The 22,849-nt window shown below is 37.9% G+C and overlaps 1 protein-coding gene across 5 annotated transcripts in view; it reads right to left on the reverse strand.

Annotated features, from left to right (window-relative positions):
• cyth1a (cytohesin 1a) overlaps positions 1–22,849 on the reverse strand; it is a 64,276-nt gene that overhangs the window by 2,546 nt on the left and 38,881 nt on the right. For all 5 annotated transcript variants that reach the window (XM_079816257.1, XM_079816258.1, XM_079816260.1 and 2 more), the window contains 11 exons: positions 20,574–20,656; positions 17,487–17,551; positions 17,044–17,110; positions 16,827–16,945; positions 13,542–13,622; positions 13,258–13,370; positions 11,774–11,922; positions 11,481–11,592; positions 5,711–5,787; positions 5,529–5,597; positions 205–359 (listed from right to left, as the gene is read on the reverse strand). In XM_079816257.1, the coding sequence (XP_079672383.1) occupies positions 205–359; positions 5,529–5,597; positions 5,711–5,787; positions 11,481–11,592; positions 11,774–11,922; positions 13,258–13,370; positions 13,542–13,622; positions 16,827–16,945; positions 17,044–17,110; positions 17,487–17,551; positions 20,574–20,656 (1,090 nt within the window). The remainder of the gene's footprint in view (positions 1–204; positions 360–5,528; positions 5,598–5,710; positions 5,788–11,480; positions 11,593–11,773; positions 11,923–13,257; positions 13,371–13,541; positions 13,623–16,826; positions 16,946–17,043; positions 17,111–17,486; positions 17,552–20,573; positions 20,657–22,849) is intronic.

A 22,849-nucleotide genomic window follows, 5' to 3' on the forward strand; every position in this document is an offset into this window, starting at 1 on the left:
GACTTAAATTTGATGACTTGAATGGATATTAAATATTGACATATCTTATTATATAGAATAAAGAGTGTGGAGTGAAATGATAAACATGGAACAATGATCAAATTATACAGTTTTGTGTTTGTAAAAAGGACCACAACTGGCTGTGTTTAAAGCAGAGTATGCCTTTAATCAGCATATCACTGCGTTTAGATGAGCAACACTCACTTAATGCTGTTCATCCATTCGTCTTTCTCCTCGATGGTGGGAGCAGAGATGCGGTAGAAGGTGTGATTCCCTTCCACCACCCGTCCGTCTGCCTCTGTTTTGCATGCCTTGATCACCTGGTCCTTATTGTCAGGGATGAAGAGCTCAAAGCAGTTCTGAGGAGCAAACACATGCAGACAATCACATATCTGACCACTAGGAGGAGATACAGTGCTTTGACAGTGGAGTCAAGCATTCAAGTCTATAAGTCACTGTTAGCATCAAGGAAAATTCATTACTTTTTAAAAATGTGTCTCTGCATCTGGACACCTTTGGCACCCTACTCCCAATATAATATGATTTGGGACGCACTATTCCTTGCACACTATAGTATGAATATGTTATTCGGATGCAGCCCAAGTGTTGAATTCTCTCATGGTTAAAGTTCATGCAAAAATAGGGACCGATTCTGCACATCAACTCCTTCAAACACCAGATCAGAGCTAAACTGTCCCTAGATAATCAGTTTAAAAATCACCCAAAAATGAAAATGACCCCATGATTTACTCACCCTCAAGCCATCCTAGGTGTATATGACTTTCTTCTTTCAGACGAATACAATTGGAGTTATTTTTAAAAAAATATCATTGCTCTTTCACGCTTTATAATGGTAGTGAATGGCGACTTGCGCCACAAGAACGATCCGTGACGTGATGTAGGAGTAGCGTAAGCTTGGATGCCTTTCGTGGTTTGAAAAAAATAGGTCTGGGCAACAAACTCAAGCTCCTCTGATAATTCTCTTTCAAAATTCTAATTTTAGGCTTCAGTATTTCCCATTGGTTGAGAATTTACTTGTGGTGGTGGGCAGGGCAGTGTGGCTTGACCCCGGTGCTTGATAAGTGGGTTCAGAATAAACTATGAATTGATATGCAGATAAAATGAGCTTTTAGTAACAAAAGTAATGTGCAAAAACCTAATGTAAATATTCTGCTCTTTTTAAATGTAGGTTATCATTGTTCTTTTATAGTATCACACTGAACCGAGTTCAGTGATTATAAAAGCAGCACACTTTACGAGTGTTTTGACAGCAAATTTTGATTTCATTTTAGTCATAATTTAGTCACCTGAATTAGATTTTAGTTGACTAAAACAAAAAACAATGAGTTTAGTTCAATTGTAATGCATTGAGCATTTAAGCATTACATAACTGACTGTTACTTGAATACATGTCAAAACTGAAATTGACATTATTGTGTTTTTGACATTAATACACAAAATAGAGCTCAATTCACTTTTATAGTTTTTATAATTTTGTATTTCTGTTTACGTTAGTATATCAGGTTAAGCTAAAGCTTCAAATAAGTTTAAGTTGATTTATTTTTTTAAATTTCAGTTAACATTCATTTTTATCAAGTAATGAAGATTTTTTAATGGTTTTAGTTAACTATTATAACCCTGAATTGAATAATGGGTTTCAAATGCTGTTCTTAGTCTTTCCTCCTGACTATGAATTAAATGGGAATGAAATTAAATACAGTTTATAGTGTAACCAAAAACGTTGATATAATGCGTGACTTTTAATCATAAACAAGCTCGAAAAACACTGTGACTCTTATTTTGAAATATCTGCACCTAACTATTGCAGTTGCACAGTTCAGACAAGGGAGATAAAATATGCATTGTTACAACCGTCTAAAACAGAGTTGTGTTCAAAATAATAGCAGTCCAACATCACTAATCAGATCAATCACTGTTTTTGGTAGAAATTATATTTCTACATGGCAAATATTTTACTAGTTGGTGTAGTAGAGTAAAAGAAAATCAACAGACCCAACAGCCATGACATGCATGCTGCGGATTTTCTGTAATCGAATCATTAATTGAAAAGGGTGTGTTCAAATTAATAGCAGTGTGGAGTTCAATTAGTGATCAATTAGAGGTTATTCATTCTGTGAAGAAACTGGTGTCAACAAAGTGGCCCTTATTTAAGGATGAAGGCAGCAAATGTTGTACTGTGCCTTTCTTTCTCTCTGAAAATCGGAGTAAAATGAGTCGGACATTGTTGAGAAGAACAACCAACTTCTTAATGCAGACTTTGATTAAAAAGCTGATTAGAGAGGGGAAAACATAAAGAAGTGCAGAAAATAATAGGCTGCTCAGCAAAAATTATACCAAATGCTTTAAAATGGCAACCAAAACCAGAAAAATGTGGAAGAAAACGGAAAACTATCATTAGAATGGATCAAAGAATAGCCAAAATGGCAAAGACTCTTCTAAAGTGACCTGTGAGTACTGTAACCATTAGAAGACGCCTATGTCAAGCCAAGCTATCGGCAAGAAGCCCTCGCAAAGTCCCATTGTTGAAAAAACGACATGTGCTGAAGAGGTTACAATTTGCCAAAGAACACATTGACTGGCCTAAAGAGAAATGGCGCAATATTTTGGGTAACACTTTAGAATAATGGTCATTAGTTAACATTAGTTAACTACATTAGTTAACATTAACAAAGATTAATAAACGCTTTATAAGTGCAGTTCATGATTAGTTAATGTTAATTTCAACATTTACTAATGCCTTATTAAAATCTTGTTAACATTAGTTAAAGAGCACCTATCATGGCATTTAAAATGTTCCAAATATTGTTTTAGAAGTCCCCAACAACAGTTTTGCATGCATGCAATGACAAAAAAGACTTTAGTTTTATTATAATATGCATTTATTTTTACCTGTTTTGACAGCGATTCTCAAATGATTCCTTTAGTGATTCACTTTTCAAAACCCCGCCTTTATGTGACGCTAATCTGCAGTGATTGGTCCGATGACCCAGTCAGTTGTGATTGGTATAGTCTGTGCAGATATTTTCGGAAACGGAACGCCCATCAAAGTCTTATAGTGACAGTAATTTGTTAATATGTGTCAGGAGTTATGAATATGAAAACCGCGTCGGAACCGTTTGATTGTAATATGAGCCTCAGCTGATCTCATTCATAAAAAAACTCCTCTATTCTCCTCACGAAGACTCGCGACAAATCAACATCCCTCAGGGCTTCTAGTTCAAAAGTGTGCAGATGAGGAGACATATTGATTGATTCTCATATGTCTGTGTCAAATTTCTAAACCGAGGAGTATTTTTTATGCAATACTTCCTCAAAATGCCCAGATGTAGCCTAATCATGAGCGATTGAGTCTCTAATGTGTTGTTTTCAATTCATACTGGCAGCCGAAGGGCGCTCTGTGCACATGTAGTCCATATATGGCACAGACAGACGAAGAAGAACCATGTGCCATTATAGAAGTCCATAATAAAAGCTTCCTGAGATCGCGAAACATGCAAATAGAGACATTTGAAGACTAATAAACACAATCGCGACGATGTATGGTTTGTCTTCAAGCCACTTAGTCTTCAAATGCTCATCCTTGGGCAGATGAAAAAAGTTTGCTTTTGAGTCTCACTTCAGAACACAGCGTCTCGTCGCCATGATGTTTTCTAGTTTTCACTGGCCTCTTGGAGCGCAATAAGTGGGCGTATCGTATTCAAATAACTTGACAAGTTGACGTCATCTAGTCAGAGAAAAAGCTTCGGTCTTCTAACGATTCTTAAAAATGACTCAGAGTCGACTCTTACTTTTGAAAGAAAATAATTATATATACGGTGTACTGTCATATTTCAAACTTTGCAGGATGTTTTTGTTCATTTAGATCTATGGTACACACTACATGAAAGGTAAATTTCAAAATTCCATGATAGGTGCTCTTTAATGCACTGTGAACTAACATGAACAAACCATGAACAGCTGTATTTATATTAACTAACGTTAACAAAGATGAACAAATACAGTAACAAATGTACTGCTCATGGTTAGTTCATGTTAGTTAATACATTAACTAATGTTAACTAATGACCATTATTCTAAAGTGTTACCATATTTTGTGGACTGATGAAAGCAAGATTGTTCTTTTTGGGTCTAGGGGCCACAGACAGTTTGTCAGACGACCCCCAAATACTGAATTCAAGCCACAGTATACTGTGAAGACAGTGAAGCATGGTGGCGCAAGCATCATGATATGGGGATGTTTCTCATACTATGGTGTTGGGCCTTTTTATCGCATTCCAGGGATCATGGATCAGTTTGAGTACATCAAAATACTTAAAAGAGGTCATGTTGCCTTATGCCGAAGAGGAAATGCCTTTGAAATGGGCGTTTAAACAAGAAACGACCCCAAACACACCAGTAAGGGAGCAGCATCTTGGTTCCAGACCAACAAGATTAACGTTATGGAGTAGCCAGCCTAATCCCCGGACCTTAATCCAATAGAAAACTTGTAAGCAAAACCAAGAAATGTGGCAGAGAAATTGTGGCATGTAGTGCAATCGTCCTGGGCTGGAATAGCTGTTCACAGATGCCAGAAGTTGGTTGACTCCATGCAACACAGATGTAAAGCAGTTCTCAGAAACCGTGGTTATACAACTAAATATTAGTTCAGTGGTTGACAAGAAGGCTATTAGACATCAGTATTAACATTAACATTAAGTTCATTAACACTGCTCTTTACCTGCTTTCTGTGTAATTCAGTCACAATTTGTAGAAAAGTTTTAGTTTTCATGAGACTTTGTGACTTCCTACTTTTTTCCCCATATATTTAAGCAGTGGAAAGTCAATAAGTGCCCTCTTTAAACTTTTAGTTTTACAAATCATCACATTAAAAATAACATTAAAATCGGATAATATTTAGAGATTTTAAGTGCTGGAAAAAGTGCGAAGCCCTTGAAATCCCTTGAAAAGAGCTTGTTTTTCACTCTCAAAAGGTTGCACGAATCCTGAGATGAATAATGACATTCAAAAAAACATTTGACTATTTCTGCCACAATACCATTTGGTGTTACAACATTAAATACATGGTTTATGATTTGTGGACTGAAACCCCTAAACTACGTCGTGTGTCAGGTCAGGGGTTACTCTTTCGCCTTAAATCGATGCGTATGGCCATCTGTCTTAAGCTAGTTATTTTTTTAAAAGTTATAAATATGGATATTTTTCTTACACAAAAGTATCGCTTCACTTCAGAAGGCCTTTATTAACCCTCGGAGCAGTGTGGAGCATTTTTATAATGGATGGATGTCCTTTTTTCTAAATCATGTCCTCTATTCACTGCCATTATAAAGCTTAGAAGAGCAATGATATTTTTTTTTAAATATAACTCTTTATTCGTCTGAAAGAAGAAAGTCATATACACCTAGGATGACTTGAGGAAGAGTAAACCATGGGCTAATTTTAGTTTTTGGGCGAACTATCCCTTTAAGATTCTGCCTCTGGAGTTTAAAACAGCTGAAAAGATGTTTTACCGGCTTCTTGTCCTCCACTTCACGAATGCTGAGGTTTTCCAAAGGGATGATGCCTCTTGGTTCTTTATCCTACATGAAAAGAGACCCATTAGTTTCTGTTTATCATAATTTCTTTAAACACAATTGAATGATGGTCAACATAAATCACCTACTGCAGCACGACATGTTTTATCAGTACTTACAGTAGTGTACTCAAAGTAGTAAAGGCAGTTATCTGTGAGGATGAACCACCGTCTTTTCCAGGTTTTGACACGTCCTCCTGAGGATCAAAAAAGGAGCGTTAGCCTTCCGCGCAACGAGACGTCAGACGTGCAGCTGAAGAGTTGAGCGGCAGAGGAGCAGACAGACAGACAGATGAACAGACGATGAGAGCTCTTCTACAGCCACTCCATGTCCAATAAGGCCCAAGCACAGCATTCCTTACCGGCAGCACACCATGCTCAAACCACTCCGTCAATGAACCGCCACAACTATCACACATCACCCGATAGTTGTCCTTCCTCTTAACTCAACTGAAAAGATCCCTTTACTTTCTAACAGACCAGCAAAATGTGTTTAAACAGCACTTTTCTAGCCGTATCGAGCTATGATCAGGTTGAGCTCACATTCTTGGCTCATTTTCCCACGTCTCTCTCTACAGGGACTACAAGGTAAACACCGCACTCAGTGATCCGAGGATGACCTCTGACCTCTGCCAGCCTCGCTTCGTCGGCAGGGAAACCTGATCACAGTGGCAAAGGAGATGCCATCAAAACACTTTTAACTAACTGTGTGTCAGGGTAGTTGATGCAAAACATGCCCATAGACATTTTTTTATAATTTATTAATCAATAGAAAAGAAGAATATATAGGGGAAGGTATACTTCCATCTATCCAGCATTTCCCTTTCACATTATATTGTAGCTGATTTTGCAGGGTATTTACATAAATTCATATCCAAAATTATGAGCGCATAAAATCTGCATGCATTATGACTATATAAAATAGTTAGAAAAATGCTGTTTAGGCCTGTCACGATTATTTGATTAATCGTCTGATTGCGGTTATTGGATCTAATCGCAAATATTTGAGATAACTGTGCGGTTTAAATTTCAGTCATATTTTGCAATTCAAATCATTTAAATTTAAATGAAAATATTGAAAATATTATTCTGAAGGATCATGTGAACGGCTGCTGAAAATTCAGCTTTGCCTTCACAGGAATAAATTACATTTTAAAATATATTAATACGGAAAATACTTATTTTAAATTGTAATAACATTTTACTGTTACTGTATTTTTGATCAAATAAATGCAGCCTTGGGACTTCTTTCAAATGTCTTTTTTTATTATTATTATTTTAAACATTGACCATATTATATTATTATTCTATATTTTTGTAGTTACAAGTTAAGTTATATTATACATTGGTGAACTTTAGAGACTTCTTTCAAAATGTTAATTATTTTAAACATTTAGCCATTATTACATTATTTTTTATACTATATTATAGTAATTATATTATTATATTTTTGTAGTTATAAGTTGTTATATTATGCCTTTGTGAACATTAGGGACTTCTTTCAAAAACATATTTTTTAAAAATTATTTTAAACATTTGAACATTATTATATATATTATTTTATTATATTTTTGTAGCTATAAGTTAAGTTATACTATGCCTTGTTGAACATTAGAGACTTCTTGTTTGACCATTATTAATATATTATATGATATGATATTATTATTTTTGTATTTTATTAAGTTTTGAGTAATATTTTAACTTTGAAAATATTATTTTCACAGCAGCAAAGAAAATCATATGGGTCTATTGAATTGAATCCAAGTAAAATATTTTAAAAAATTGTCAGGGTAAAATTCATGGTCGTGACAGGCCTAATATTATTAAAATGAGTTTTAGCTGTGATCCGGCACTGCACACAAGCAGGACACGTCAACCACCCTAAAGCTTTTCTGCTGAATAGGAATTGATCCTGATCCTCCTGCGCTACAGACTGCTATTGTATATGAGTACTGGCATGAGCGACAAACACAACGAATACGGATCAGAGCACTACAGCAGGTGAGAGTTTTTGAGCAAGCTGATTGGCTGAGTTACCGGCTGTGATTAATGATCACTCCAGTTGTAGAGCAGAAGCCCCGTCCACAAATGTCTCTCAGAGGGAGGAGATTTGTGGAGAGGGAGTGAGGAGGAGGCCGTGCTGGGCAGACTGACACGGATACAGGGCTGGGTGAAGGATGGGCCTTCCAGTCACGTCTCTGACGTGACAACAGGAAGCTACAGCAATTACACATCTTTGGATTTGTTTTACATGTATGCTAAAGTATATGCTAATCTCTTATTGATATGTAAACACTTAAGAAACTGTTTTATTTTGGTATCAGCCTTGATTTGGTATCAATTGAAACCCACCTACACCCAGCATCCTAGTGGTGAGTCCGATCTGACCAAATACATACACACACACACACATTATCCTCAGCGCTGCAGTCCAGCATCACACATATTTACACACACACACACACACACACACACACACACACCTATACTTTACGTAGAGCATGAAGAATAGCAGTCTTTGGGCCAGATGCAGTTTTCTGACTCAGTCTAATCAGATCAAACACCACTCCAGACATTCAACCATTACCAGTAAAATGGTCGAATATCATTTTTAAAAATAAGAGTTCACAGAGAAATGAAAATCTGTCATCATTTGGTCCCAAACAGGTACGAGTTCCTTCCTCCATAGAAAACAAAAGAGGACGTTCCGAAGAAAGTCCAAGCTGCTCTTTTCCATACAAACGGGGGGTGGGCGATATTACCAAAATTTTGGTAACACTTTAGTTTAGGGTCCAATTCTCACTATTAACTAGTTGCTTATTAGCATGCATATTACTATGATATTGGCTGTTTATTAATACTTGTAGAGCACATATCAATGGCTTATTCTGCATGACCATATTCTACATCCCTTAAAGGGATTGTTCACCTAAAAATGAAAATTATCCCATGATTTACTCACCCTCAAGCCTTTCTAGGTGTATACGACTTTCTTCTTTCAGACGAATACAATCAGAGTTATATTAAAAAATGTCCTGCCTCTTCTAAGCTTTATTATGGCAGTGAATATAGGACATGAGTTTGAAGCCCAAAAAAGTGCATCCATCCATTATAAAAGTGCTTCACACGGCTCCAGGTGTTAATAAAGGAATAATGGAAGAATGTCACATACACCTAGGATAACTTGAGGGTGTAAATCATGGGGTAATTTTCATTTTTGGGTGAACTATCCCTTTAAATCTAAACTTAAGCACTACCTTACTAACTATTAATAAGCAGCTAAATAATGTGAGAAGGTTCTTTGGCTCGTAATCATAGGGGAACCACTTTAATTGCTGTATAGCACCAAATCTTGGTGCTTCAGTGGTTCTTCACCGGTTCTTTGGGATGACTGAGGTGCTATATAGCACCGCTACAGTATACAGAACCTATTAAGCCCCTTTAAAGGTTCTTTACGAGCCTAAGAACCACTTTTAGTGCTATAGTGTATAGTAAAAAAAACCTGCATAGTCTTTTCAGTATGAAATTATGAATTAAAGCTAAAAAAAAATAATTTAGTCAAGAACAGTGAGTGCTTTTCTCGTTGTATTTTGTTGGTAAACATTAAGAACTATGTTTGAGTAACATAAACGGCAGCAGGTTTATATAAGACCGAACACACTGATCTAATATATTGACACAGTATATGTTTGTGTTAATTCAAGAAATAACTGACTGTGTTTACAGGGATACTCACCAAGACGGGTGTATTTGCCCATTCAAGAATGTTAAGATGCAAACAAGCTGAGTACCAAATTGAGTTCTCGTTTGTGACTGAATGGTTTAAAATAGCTTGAATGTTTAAACTTGCAAGGTTTAAAAATGCATGCTGATAAAAATGACAGTACAGCACTGCAAGGTCACATCAAATTTTTACCGTCTACCAAAATAATAGCACACCCCTACCTACAATGAATCTGAATAAGGACAGATGCTGTATGGAACGAGGCAAGGGTGAGGAAACATTGACAGATTTTTCATTTTTGGGTGAACTATCCTACATATTTAATCGTCTTCAGTTGCCGTTTTCATTGGTGTTTGTTGGGATCTGTTCAGAGTGAGAGGAAGCAGAAAATACTGCAGCTTCCAAAGTGGAAATGACACAGAGAGAGAGAGAGAGAGAGAGAGAGAGAGAGAGAGAGAGAGAGAGAGAGAGAGAGAGAGAGAGAGAGAGAGAGAGAGAGAGAGAGAGAGAGAGAGACAGAGAGAGAACGTTTCGAACACCACAGCAAACAGAGAGAGGTGCTCTTCAATACAGTGGTCACAAAATCAAAAACCAAGCACCCGCCACCATACAGAGACAGGGCGGCACGTGGACGAAACGCTGATTCGATGGATAAAACAAGCCGTCAGACAAACAAATGAAGGAACATGTAAAAACTAGAGTAAACTCATGGAAAGACGAACCCCATGGAAAATAATGAACCTACAGTGGCTAATAACAGAAACAGGGGACAGGAAGCAAGGCTTGATCACCAAAAGCACCTGAGAGCGGAGAGATGAGCGATTGTTTGGGAAGAACAGGTGTACATACCTCCTGAGGGAAAGACAACAGCCAAAATCATGGGAACAAACAAACAAATGAGGAAGAAAAGGAAACAAAAAAATTAAATTAAATAGGAAATCATACTCCCCACACACGCTGCCTCTCTGATCAAAGAAAGTACTGTGAATTACCGCTCCAAAAATAAAACAGGGGAGGAAAGTACAAGTGTACACTAGGGTCAGAAGACATTCAATTCACAATCATGTTCCTGTCCGTTTCTTTTGTCTCTTTTCAGAGCCCTTTAAGGCCTGGTCTGTAATAATAAGCATGTAGTACAACAATAAAGAATTGACTTTGTTATGATTCTTAATCCTCATTCAGTAAATCCTGGAAAATGCTGTTGTGGAAAATGGGAGGTCTTGAAATTAACAAGGTTGAGAACCGCTTCTTTATTCATTATATTGCATTCATAAGACACCTTATACTCATTAATAATTTCAATAAGAGTTATTAAAGCAATAAGACTTTACTTAAACAGAATAATTCAAATAACTGTATGATGTTGACAACTGCTAAGCATAAACATATAAATATGCGGAATTTGGACAGTATTCATGGATATACATTTAGTGAGTATAATTCATCATAATTCAAGAGGTTATAATGCACTACGCTCATTAATAGTGTAACCATGAATAGTAAGTATTATAATGCATACAGAAATTCCTGAAAACTGTTTATGACAATATTGCAGATTACAAAGGGGAACTCGGTTATCACAAATAAGGTTATGAATAGATTTATAAGACATTATATATACATTGCTGCCTTAAATTTAGTACAATCAACTTGGACGTTTAAGTAATTTCAACTTAATTTACATTAAACTGGCTTAAAAAATGTGTTGAATCTTGTATAACAAAAAAAAGTTGAAAATTGCGTAACTTATTTTAAAACATTTAAAACATATGTCGTCATAACTTATTGATCATATAATTTTTTACAGTGTAGAGAGTTTCTCTCACACCTCTCATGACAGCGACCACATGGGATGTTGATTCCCAACATCTAACCGGATGTGTTCAAACTTGTGCAGCTGATTCATTGTGATCCTGATCTTCATATGATGTGAGAGAAGATACTGATCCATCAAGAGTGCAGGGAAAGATGTGCTACTCTATATGCTTTAAAGTGTTGTGAGGATCATCAGATGAGCTTATAGAAGTGAGAGTGCATGTGTGTGAGCCTCTCAGAGCATGTGTTTGGACAGGACACCTCTTAATCAAATGTAGGTGTAGAGCTGTGCGATCATCACAAAAGTGAGACATGAGAAAGTCAGGCGTTTACTCATGTAGTCCCACTCACCCAGTTTGAGCAGCCAGCCCTCTCTGTCCGGGTTGAAGAAAGTGTGCGTCAAGTCATTGCCGTCATCCTCTGGGATTTTGAAGGGCTCGTTCTTGATGCTGTCATATAGGTTCTGCATGAGTCAAAGCAAAAGACAATGAAGCACAACACACGCACTGCACCTACAGAACAGGTCTAGGTCATGAACTGGGGACTCATCCAGGATAAGGGACAAAGATAACAATCAGCGCTAAAACAATAATACAAACACACCCATGTAAATCTACAGACATAAGAAGTGAGAGGAGACAGACCCTGAGCAGGTCCTCTGGTAGGTCTCCTCCCTCATTGATGCCTCTGTTCATGGAGATGAAACGCTCTACTGTGGGCTTGTCCTTGACGTTTGGGTTGTGAAGGCTGGTGTTCAACATGATGATGGCGAAGGACAAAATGTAGCATGTGTCTGCAAAAAAAACAAGCTGTCTGTTACAACCATTCACACTGACATCCAGCATCTGATTCAGCAAACATTGTCATTTTCAGAGGCACATTGGCTATTTAAATAGTTCATGCTCATAACTCGAATTAATGCTAATGAGGAGGACTGTGGAGTTACAGGGGGGCGATCATAACAAGAACATCCAGGAAGGAAGATACTCTAATATAGCCTGGATGCCAGCCGAACTTAGCCCCGCCCTCAACATTTTTACTCGGGCAGTTCGGTCTGGACTTTCTCCGTAGAGAAGTAATTATGCCGAACAGAAACTGTTCGGACCAATTAAATTGTCAGGGCGGGCTTTAGACGATGACGGACAGATGATAAACAGTAACGTAATCATCCACGTCACCAAAGAGCGCTTGGGTTCAATTTGTTCTAATCCTAAACAGAGAACTTGTTGTATATGCGTTCACCTTTACTATTTCTCTCAGAAATGATGATCGTGTTGGTAAGTACTCTGTGTATCCTTAAATTCTTTTTTTACAACACGTAAAAACACAACACGATGTGTTTACGCTCATCTTTTTCTTCTAACGTAACTTATTCCAGCGTGCGTGCAGACAGGGTTGCCAAGTTTTTACAACAAAACCACCCAATTGCTAACGTTCCTCAAAACTAGCCAAAAACAAGCCCAATAGCTTTCCAGGGGGGTTCTCCGGGGGGAAAAGGCATTTGGGGGGTAAAATATGTGTTATTTTGGCAGGGATGGCAGCTAAAATCGCATTCCTGGGTCTGTATATCACATAATTGGGGTCGCTTCAACCCGCAGACATGGCAACACAGTGCAGTTGAGTTCTGTTGACATTTGACAACTAACGTTATGCGTCGCTCCGTTGCTCTGATTGGTTGTAGGTCTATCCAATTGAGGTCTTTCCTGGTTCGGCTGAAACACGCCCCATAATCACAGCCCAACGGAGCAGTATCAGACTCATATTCTGACTAGAATTGAGTATGACGACGTCAGGCTAACTCTAATACATCTTCAGTAAAAAGGCCAAAGAGAGAACTTAAAGGCAAGACAATCCTTGGGTGTAAATACCTGTATGCGGTATTTTTACATATTGCTAGCATTTACACACAATAAAAGTTGATGCCATTTGCCTGGAAAATTTTATTTAAGTGTGTTTTAAATATAGGCTACAGGTAAATTACATTTACTTTAAGATACACGCAAGTGTCAGTTGAATTCGATAATTCAAGCTCAATTTGTGAGCATTACAAGGGAAAGCGGTATTGGTAAAATACGGCTCATGTTTCACTTGAACACTGGACACAGACAACTATGTAGAGTAGACTCACCTGTGGACTGAAAGACTCCCGGGTTGCATTGGCAGTAGCGCTGGGCAAACGCCTCCATCATTCTGTCAATCTTCTGTGCCTCACCAGGAAGTCTGAAACTCCAGAGAAACTGCCTGTGTGGAGACGAACATCATAATAATATTAGGTCTGACCACAAAAATATATACTGAACACTGTGGCAAATGTAGTAGATAATTTGTAAATTTCAAACATTTCCATACTGTTCACAGTACACATACTGCATAATATTATTTACACAATTATTTCACAACCACAACTTTTACCTGAGAGCCTGAACCAGGTTCAAATCTGTGAACTCATGCAGCTCCACAAAAGCATGAAGGACCTGGATATTGAAGTCATCCCTGTTGAACAATGAAAATGAGAGCAAGTAGTAAGTATTGCAGCTGACACTTTCATCCAAAGCATCTTATAGTACACCTGAGGCCCGTTCACACCAAGGATGATAACTATAAACATAACTATAACCAGGCTTGGCTAGTGGCTTTCCAAAGTTACTAGCCGCTTAGCATTTTCACTGGCCATAATTTTGACATTAATACCATGGGGAAAAACTGCCCTATAGATATGCTTAATATCATCTCATAATTTGGCAGGAAGTTTATTAGGCTGCTGTCACTTTAAGACCTGACGCACGGATCCATTACACTGTTACACGTTTTCTTTCTCAACTGTTTACATTCACTTAAATCATAACTGACTGTGTTTATCTGAATACTCATCAAGACTGGCATTTTGACTATTTTGTGTATTTTTGACTGTTTAAGCACAATAAGCAGCAAAAAATAACTTAATTTAGTCCTGAGAGGCGGCTTTATGTGTGCGCACTTTGGGTGTGAGCACAACATCTGCGGGAATGAGTACAATTATGCCAATACGGCCTTGTCAAGCCCTGTAACAGCAACAATATTCATCCGGAGCAAATGAAACAAGTGAGTGAGTGGAGGCGGGTTTGTGTGTAACTCGCTGTCGGAGAGATGAGCGAGAGAGAGAAAGAGAGAGAGAGCAGCTGGTATTGTGTGTCTATTCTGTGGAAAATGAGTATTGGAAGCGTTTCAGATCTTTTAGTATCAATATGTATCGAAAAATCAACACTACACTGCACTTAGTGTATTATTTCAGATGGCTTTAAAAGACTACAATTGAAAAATGTATATATTATACATGAAATTCAACCCACCCAAGTAGCTAGTAGGAGAGATAATGTCAAGCCCAGACAATAACAATAACTATATTAGCATTCACACCAACAGACGATAACGTTCTGTTTATTACAAGTGCAAGCTGCAGTTTTGTAGACTGTCGTTTTAAATGCTCGCACTCTTTAAAGCAGAATGGATTCTGATTGGCTGTCAATTTTTTATCATTCATCAGCTGGAGAAAAAAAAAATCAATCTAAAAATTGGTTCCAATGATATAGTTTCTCTACGCCGTTATTGTCAAAGTTGTGGTGTTGATGATTTTTAGAACTTTATATTAACTACGTTAATGCTGTGAATGGGCCTTTATCGGAGTAACCAAAGTTTAAAGGGATAGTTCACTCAATAAATGCTGCCATCCTTTAAGGCGCTGTGTGTAATATCATTGCGCCTGCTGCATCCATGGTACGGTATAGTTGACGTTTGGGTTGTGAAGGTTGGTGTTCAACATTTTCTAGGCCATATCGGCCTAGAAAATCGCAACTTTTCCTTTTCCGTCGGTCTTAGTACACGATGTAACTACAGAAGTTTTAAATAGGAAAAATATCAAATGTTTTTTGGTCATTTTTGAGCGAGATGCTAACGGTCTAATCAGATTCAATGATCTATGCTAAGCTATACTAAAAGTGCTACCGCCAGACCCGGAGATCGGCTGAATGGATTTGAAAACGGTAAAACTCAACTGTTTAACTCGAGGGGAGCTGGCAAATGAGCCCATTTTCAAAAATAGTGGAGTGTTCCTTTAAGGAATAGTTCCCCCACAAATAAACATTGTCATTTTGTAACCACACTGATGTCATTGTATGGCTTTCTCTCTTCCCTGGAATAATTACTGTTCTTTTACATGCAATAATGATAAGCAAATTTGTCACTGATGTGTGGATACATATATTTGTCACTCATGACAAAGTGGATGTGAGATCATTCAGCACTGCATCACTTTTCGAAACCCTGACATTTAACCTCTGCACACGGAGGAGTGATATCCCTCTTGGGAATGAGGATGATCTCGCCCTCTCTACACCCTTTCCCGGCGATCTGGTGACAGTCCACACATGGGACAAAGCACTGCAGACCCCCTCCCTAACAGAGATCTGCTTTCGAAGACAGCTCTGCTCTCTATTTCCTGACCGTTTCAGCAGCCACACCCATACCGAGGAAGAACAGAAAACAAGGAGGCGGAGGCAACGGAATCCAGGATGAGGCCGAGAGCACAAAAAAAAAAAAGAATTCTTGCGCAGACGCAACCAAGTCACTAGGTGTTGCCCAGTGAGCTAGAATAACATGCCTCTCTGAATGTCTGAGTCCTGTTTGAGTCAACATTCCTTAAATATGAAGAGTCTAATGAGCTTAGAGTCCGGATAACAGGCTAAACAAAGACAGATGCAGATGGGATTTACAGAACAATCCACATTATCCTGTCTCAGCAAATTACAGTGGGAAGATGACACAGGTTTGTAGGAATTTAGCAGAAAGACCAGGTGACAGATATTAGGTTAAGCTAATGTTTCTACTGATGGTGGATTTCAAGGTGTAGAAGGGATCTAACCCTGCTTCCATCCTCTGAATTCACATTTTTACTTGATATGCATCTTGGTGATTCCAACACAATGGGCAATTTATAATATTTTATTGATTTGCATTTTAATTAGATTGTATTTAAATAACAAAGCTAATATCCGTTATATATGTATATATATATATATATTCAAATATAAACTTTTGAGACACTTCTGGGTTCTAAAAGTACGGTTACACTTACCAGTGCTTAGCAAAATGTATGAAAATCCAGTCGTTTCAATAGGAATCCGTGCAATTTGGAATTTCTCGTAATGGCGAAACATTTCTCCACACATATTTCGCAGCGTGTTCATGTTTCTCACGCAAACTCATCACGATGACCAACAGAAAGCTGCTTGGTTTGAAAGCGACATTTGTGTAAGCTGTGCTTTGTGCATCACTACACTATTGAGAGTGGATGATGACCTTTTTGCCTGCGATATTCACCGAAATGTCGCTAATGTGACCATGCAGTAAAGAAACAGGAGGATAGACTGCAGCTACTGTAGTTACAAAGCACTTAGATGTCCCTAAAACCTGAAAAATGTACATGAGTTCAACAAAATATGCACTTATTGCTGCAATACAAGAATAATATCACTATTACTACTGGTTTGTGTCCGTTCATTTTCTATTTTCAAGGCCTGTGACCCCATTACCGCAAGTGGCACCACCAAATCATGTGATGGCGGCACTATTTGTAAAACAAGCGGTCAGGCTGGAGCACCTGTGTCAGTGTGAACGGCCCTTTATCTGGCCTAGCGGACGTGCACTAATAAACACACACACCTCTCTCCTAGGTAGTCTCCTATTGCAGTCTTGTTAAGACCTTCACCCTTGTAGAGGAACCGTGCAATGTCTTCGCTGGTGTGTTTCAGAAGGTCATTTTCAATGAGGAACTGGATCCCCTGCAAAAACACACACGTTCAAGGTGTTTAGCCTCTAAGACAAATGATACACAGATCTTTCAATCAGTGAATATGCTTTAATAGACTGCTTAAATCACCTTTTTGGGGTCCATGTTGAATTTCTTGCGGCCCATTGCAACTTGTTTGTTCCTCTGCATGTTTTTCCTTCGGGGAAAATGATGATGATCAGCAGATTATAAACAGAACTCTGTTAATTATACTCTTTTAAAAAAGATGTCACAAGGTTTTTATATAATATAATATATCCAAACGAGATTGGGAAACGCATTTGGTTCTTATTTTGAACAACACTTACTAAAAAACGCTGACAGTGTTTCCTCTGCCAGTTCTCTGTAAATTCCCTACAGTGACTTGAATTTGCTTGAACAGTTTAAAAGATTCCAATAAAATGGGATGAGATGACATTCAAGTAGATTGTGTAGTTTGTGTAGTCAGATTTGATCTCACGCATGACTCACTAAGTGACTCATCAGTGGAAATGAAGTGCATATGAGTAGTCTGTGAGGGGACGTCCACTCACCTCTCCTCTGTGGAACCCAGGTTCTCAATCTCACTGGTCACTTCGGCTATCTCATCCTTCAGACGCTGTGGTGAGAGGACATGAAATGGTTCAAATTAAAAAAGACTCTAGAGATAATAATGCCACACCATAGTGATCAATACAGATGAGAAATCAAACAAAGACACACATGTCTGGAGTTGTCTTGTGAGTGAAACAGTAACCCAAACAAGAAACGCAGTGTCCTAAAGTAATTTTCAAACAATTGCAAACATACACGTGTCTCGCCATATCCGTAAATAGAGAACGTTGATCCGGCTACTTTTACGCGTGTGGGAGTGGCATAGGTTAGTTGTCACAACGAGCGAGAAAGGTTGACATGGAGCAGTTTAATCTTGAATCTCAGAGTAATCACTTGTTTTAAACAAATGCTGAACAGAGGAGAATCTGCTGGCAAAAAGAGAATGCGACAGAGCTCGTAATAAAACAAGAATCAACATTGGCTTTGCTTTTCGGAGATGGCGAGAACTGTGGGATTTGAAATGTTGTAAAAGAGACGGAGATGGCGTTTTTATTACTCAAGCAGCGAGTAAGGTATTTTATTGAACAGATAAATTGCCATATGTTGCTCTCTGACGGAGTTCATCGTAAAGCATTATCTGTTATGAAGGCTCATTTCATTATGGTTGTTGTAGCGCTGTGCTGGAATTTATTTTTAAGGAAGTACTGTCTCTATTAATGGGTTTAGCTACAGTAACGTCTTTAGCTAGTCAGTTTGAGATCCTTTCCATCTAAACTGGTTATATCTCGTAAGCCAACTAGTGAATGTTTTATGAACAGTAGGATAATCTCTCTCTTTTTTTTGGTTATAAGAAAGAACCAAGTATCGTGGCACTCTCTGCATGTGTCCTGTCCCACCTCACGAGGCCTGACATTAACGGCTCAAATCTAATTCTAGCAGATGAATCGTTTGCTCTGGACTGCTCTCTTTGATATACATGACATTAAAGGAAGATAACTGGAGAATGGCCCCAAAGTAAAGACTAGAGACATCAAAATTGGATTATTTTACCATGTCTTTGGGGAGATTAATGGTTTTAGGACACAGGCCTGTCTCTTCTGCCAAGAGTTTAGTGACGGTCTGGAGCCGGGCTGGTTCTGAGGTCACACGCTGAAGAGTTTTCCCTCCTCGTATTCATTTTCCTGTTTCACCACCAGCTGCATGGTGGTCAAATTTGGTCTCAAGTGCTTGTCGAGCTTGTTTTTTCTCTGTTTGTAAATCACTAGCAAAGAAAAGCCCGTTTTTGTTTTCCCAAAACCAGAGCAAACCCACATTCCTCAGACGCTTGTCCTCCCAAAGGAAAAGTGCCACAAGAACAGAAACACTTCTGTCAGAAGACCTCAAGATGTAGAAATTCGGTTTGGAAAAGGCAAGGAAGTTTTCTTAAATTTGTTAACAATGTAAACGGAGTGTGCTAGGAAAGTATACATTCCCATGGAAAACTAAAGGAATGTTAAGTAAGTATATAGTATACTGGAGGTCAGCGCCATGACAGATCAAATCCATTTGACTGTGTTATATTAGTAGAGCTGAAAGTGATCAGTGTTTGGCTCATGTATGAGTGTCCTTTTCTAAACAATTCCACCCTGTTCCTGTCAGCTTGAGTCACTTCCTTTTTGGGCTAACGGTGTTCATATTTAGGGAATTACTGGTCAGATTCAACAATATATCACACCGATTTTTAGATTCCTGAAGTTATAATTATTATTATGTTTCAGAATAAAACATTTTTCACATCTTATATAGCAGCTATTGGATAAGATTAAATACTAATATAACTAATGGTTTACTTTTTTTTATTTTATTTTTTATTTCTCTGTTACTTTATATTTTTATCTACAATTTGCTTCACACAAAGTGATTAAATGCACAGATTAAAATACTATTTATTTTATCAATTTTAAAATAGTTATAAATCACAACTGTATGGCTGCCACTAACGATTATTTTAGTAATCAATTAATCGGTCGATTATTTTGACGATTAATCGGGTAATCAGATTTTTTTAAGACTTAAAATACATATATAATAACAATGAGGGAACAACATTTGGTTCAAATAAAGCATCAAAAGCAAGCAAGGAATCATAGAATACTGTTAAAATATAGAGGGTGCCAACGGCCTGGTTGTGTTGTTACATTTTACAGCAGATCGGCCGAATGACATTTAATTCACAGTAATTTCTTGAACAAGAATATGTGGACATCAAAACATGCAAACCCAGAGCAAGGGTTTAAACTTTCATTTTGAAATTACGATGAACAGTTACCATATTTAGAAACATATCGATATTCTCCTGTGTTGGTGTAGGTTTATAAATTATATACCTTACAAATCTGATGAAATGGCACACATTGCATTCCCAGATGAACGTTATAAGCAACCCAAACTCACAGCATGTGCAGAGATGGAATTTGAGACGTGCTTCACGCATTTAAATGATAACAGTTCATGTGGAGCAGAATTTACTGTGAACGGCGCCGCTCTGAGACGCAACTAACCTACACTCATTTAAATAATTAAAATGCTCAATAGCATTAATTAAGCTGTAGTTATGGTTTTATTACATTTTAATACATTGTGTAGCCTTAGAAAACGATCTAATAATGCGGTTCATGGATTCTCTTTTGTGGAATGCACAACTGAAATTCCGGTATTTTACTCGACAATGGTAAATTGCAATCAAGGATTTTTTTAAATCGAGTACTCAAATTTAATCAAGGAATCGGGACAGCCCTATAACTGTAAATTATAAAAAAAATGAATAAACCACTCAAATCCAAGTGTGATAGTGACTGACTTTTTAAAAAATGAATAAACCACTCAAATCCAAGTGTGATAGTGACTGACTTTTTAGGAATCGGGACAGCCCTATAACTGTAAATTATAAAAAAAATGAATAAACCACTCAAATCCAAGTGTGACAGTGACTGACTTTTTAAAAAAAAATGAATAAACCACTCAAATCCAAGTGTGATAGTGATTGACTTTTTAAGTTTTAAGTTTTAAGTGAGTTGAATGAATGATTCACGGCAGTTCTTCATTACCTGAATGTCGTCCAGCAGCTCCTGCTTTCGGCGCCGGATGTTTTCCAGTTCTTTTTGCTCCTCAGGCGTGAGGTCGTCAGGCACTGAGGACAAGATAAAAACAAAGATTTTATTTTATTTTTTCAGCCAGTGACTTAGGCTTACTTTGAACTGACGAAATACAAAAATTGCTCTGATAATTTTGTAGTGATGATATTACACGTTAACAGAGGTGAAATGACTAAAGATCAGTGAACAAAAGGGCTGTAAACAGAATCGAAAGGACAAAATATTACCCAGCAGCCACTTTACAAGCATACACACATCAATCATCAACATATAACTGAAAAGAATCAACAACCAGGGCTGGTTTCTTATTGTGATGCACACGATATTGTAATTGTATCAAGAGTAAAACTTCTCCAAAAGTGTAATAGACACCAAGCACAGTGGCACAAGGAAATAAAAAGATCCGTAAATACTTGCAGATGTCCTTAAACTGATCCAAAAGACAAAGCACAAATCAATCGAAACCCTTCTGAGTCGCAGTAGACCAACAAACTAGCCTGAACGACGCCTTCAGCATCACAGAAATGGGCTTTACTGCTCTCTAGCCAGACGCCTCAATCACAGGCACAAACTTTTATTCACCATGTGCCTGTGAGATCTCACTCACAGCATCCTCCTGTAGCCATGGCAACCCATCACTGTTTCAAACCCCATCTGTGAGGGTGTCGAGAACAACCACTCATCACCTCACAGCAGATAATCCTTCTGAAATACACTTGAAATTATATGCTTCATTCAGTGAAATTGAATTTTCCAACTGTAACATTCAAAACAGTTTCATTAAGTGCCCAGTCCACCAGTATCTAAGTCAATCAAGAACTGTATAAGTATAAGTCACAACCGTGAGCTGAGTAACATATATTCAGCTGTGAAACCCTTCTGGATGAATGACAGTGTGAACTATGCCAATATGTGGAGGTTAATGAATCATAACAGATATTTACATAAACTTTATTGCCAAAAGTTTTAGGACGCCTGCCTTTGCATGCACATTAACTTTCATGACATCCCCACAATAATGACATTCTTAATTCATAGGGTTCGTATACAGAACTTCTTAAGTTGAATTTAATACCTTTTACTACCTTTTTAATACCTTCAAAATATTTTTTAATACCAGCGTGACTTCTGGGAAGGCTTTCCACAAGCTTTAGGTGTGTGTTTATGGGAATTTTTGACCATTCATCTAGAAGCGCATTTGTGAGGTCAGGCGCTGATGTTGGACGAAAAGGCCTGGCTCGCAGTCTCCGCTCTAATTCATCCCAAAGGTGTTCTATTGGGTTGAGATCAGGACTCTGTGCAGGCCAGTCAAGTTCCTCCACACCAAACTCACTCATCCATGTCTTTATGGACCTTGCTTTGTGCACTGGTGCGCAGTCATGTTGGAACAGGAAGGGGCCATCCCTAAACTGTTTTCACAAAGTTGGGAGCATAAAATTGTCCAAAATGTCTTGGTATGCAAAAGCATTAAGAGTTCCTTTCACTGGAACTAAGGGGCCAGGCCCAACCCCTGAAAAACAACCCACACCATAATTTTACGAATGTACCACGCATGAATTCACTGAACTCCATTCTTTCACAAATGTTTGTAGAAGTGTCTGCATGCCTAGTGCTTGATTTTATACACCTGTGGCCATGGAAGTGATTGGAACACCTCAATTCAATGATTTGGAGAGGTGTCCCAATACTTTTGGCAATATAGTGTATATTTGTCTGGTTGAGACCACATTATATAAATACTTTAACATTTAACATAACTTTATTTATGAGAACCAAGTATTTCCATGTGTAAAAGTTTTACTCTAAAAACCACATTGGAATGATGCCTGTTTTCTCAACATCACAAGGAAAGTTTATGACCCTAAAACGCCGTTACCAATTACGTAGAAAAAAGTAATTCTGCACAAAATGAATTTGGACCTCTAAAAACTGATTTGAAAAGAAACCCTTTATTTAACAATGTAAAAACCCTTGTAAGTTCTGAGAGTCTGAGGGAAAGATATGGTGAACCGCTTCACATACATGCTGCAGCTCTACTGTACTGACACAGTTGGATGACGGAAAACCCCTCGAACACACAGAGACATCAAAGTTCTGCTTTCTCCAGCAATGAACAATGAAACGAGGTGAAGAGAGAGCTCAGTATTTGCGTTTCTCGAGAAACCCACATGAAGAACATGAATTCACTGCAATGCCAGAGTAGGATGGGCTCCCCACACAGGTTCTTT

The sequence above is a fragment of the Gobio gobio genome, assembly GCF_949357685.1.
Source record: "Gobio gobio genome assembly, chromosome: 1".
Lineage (NCBI taxonomy): Eukaryota > Metazoa > Chordata > Actinopteri > Cypriniformes > Gobionidae > Gobio > Gobio gobio.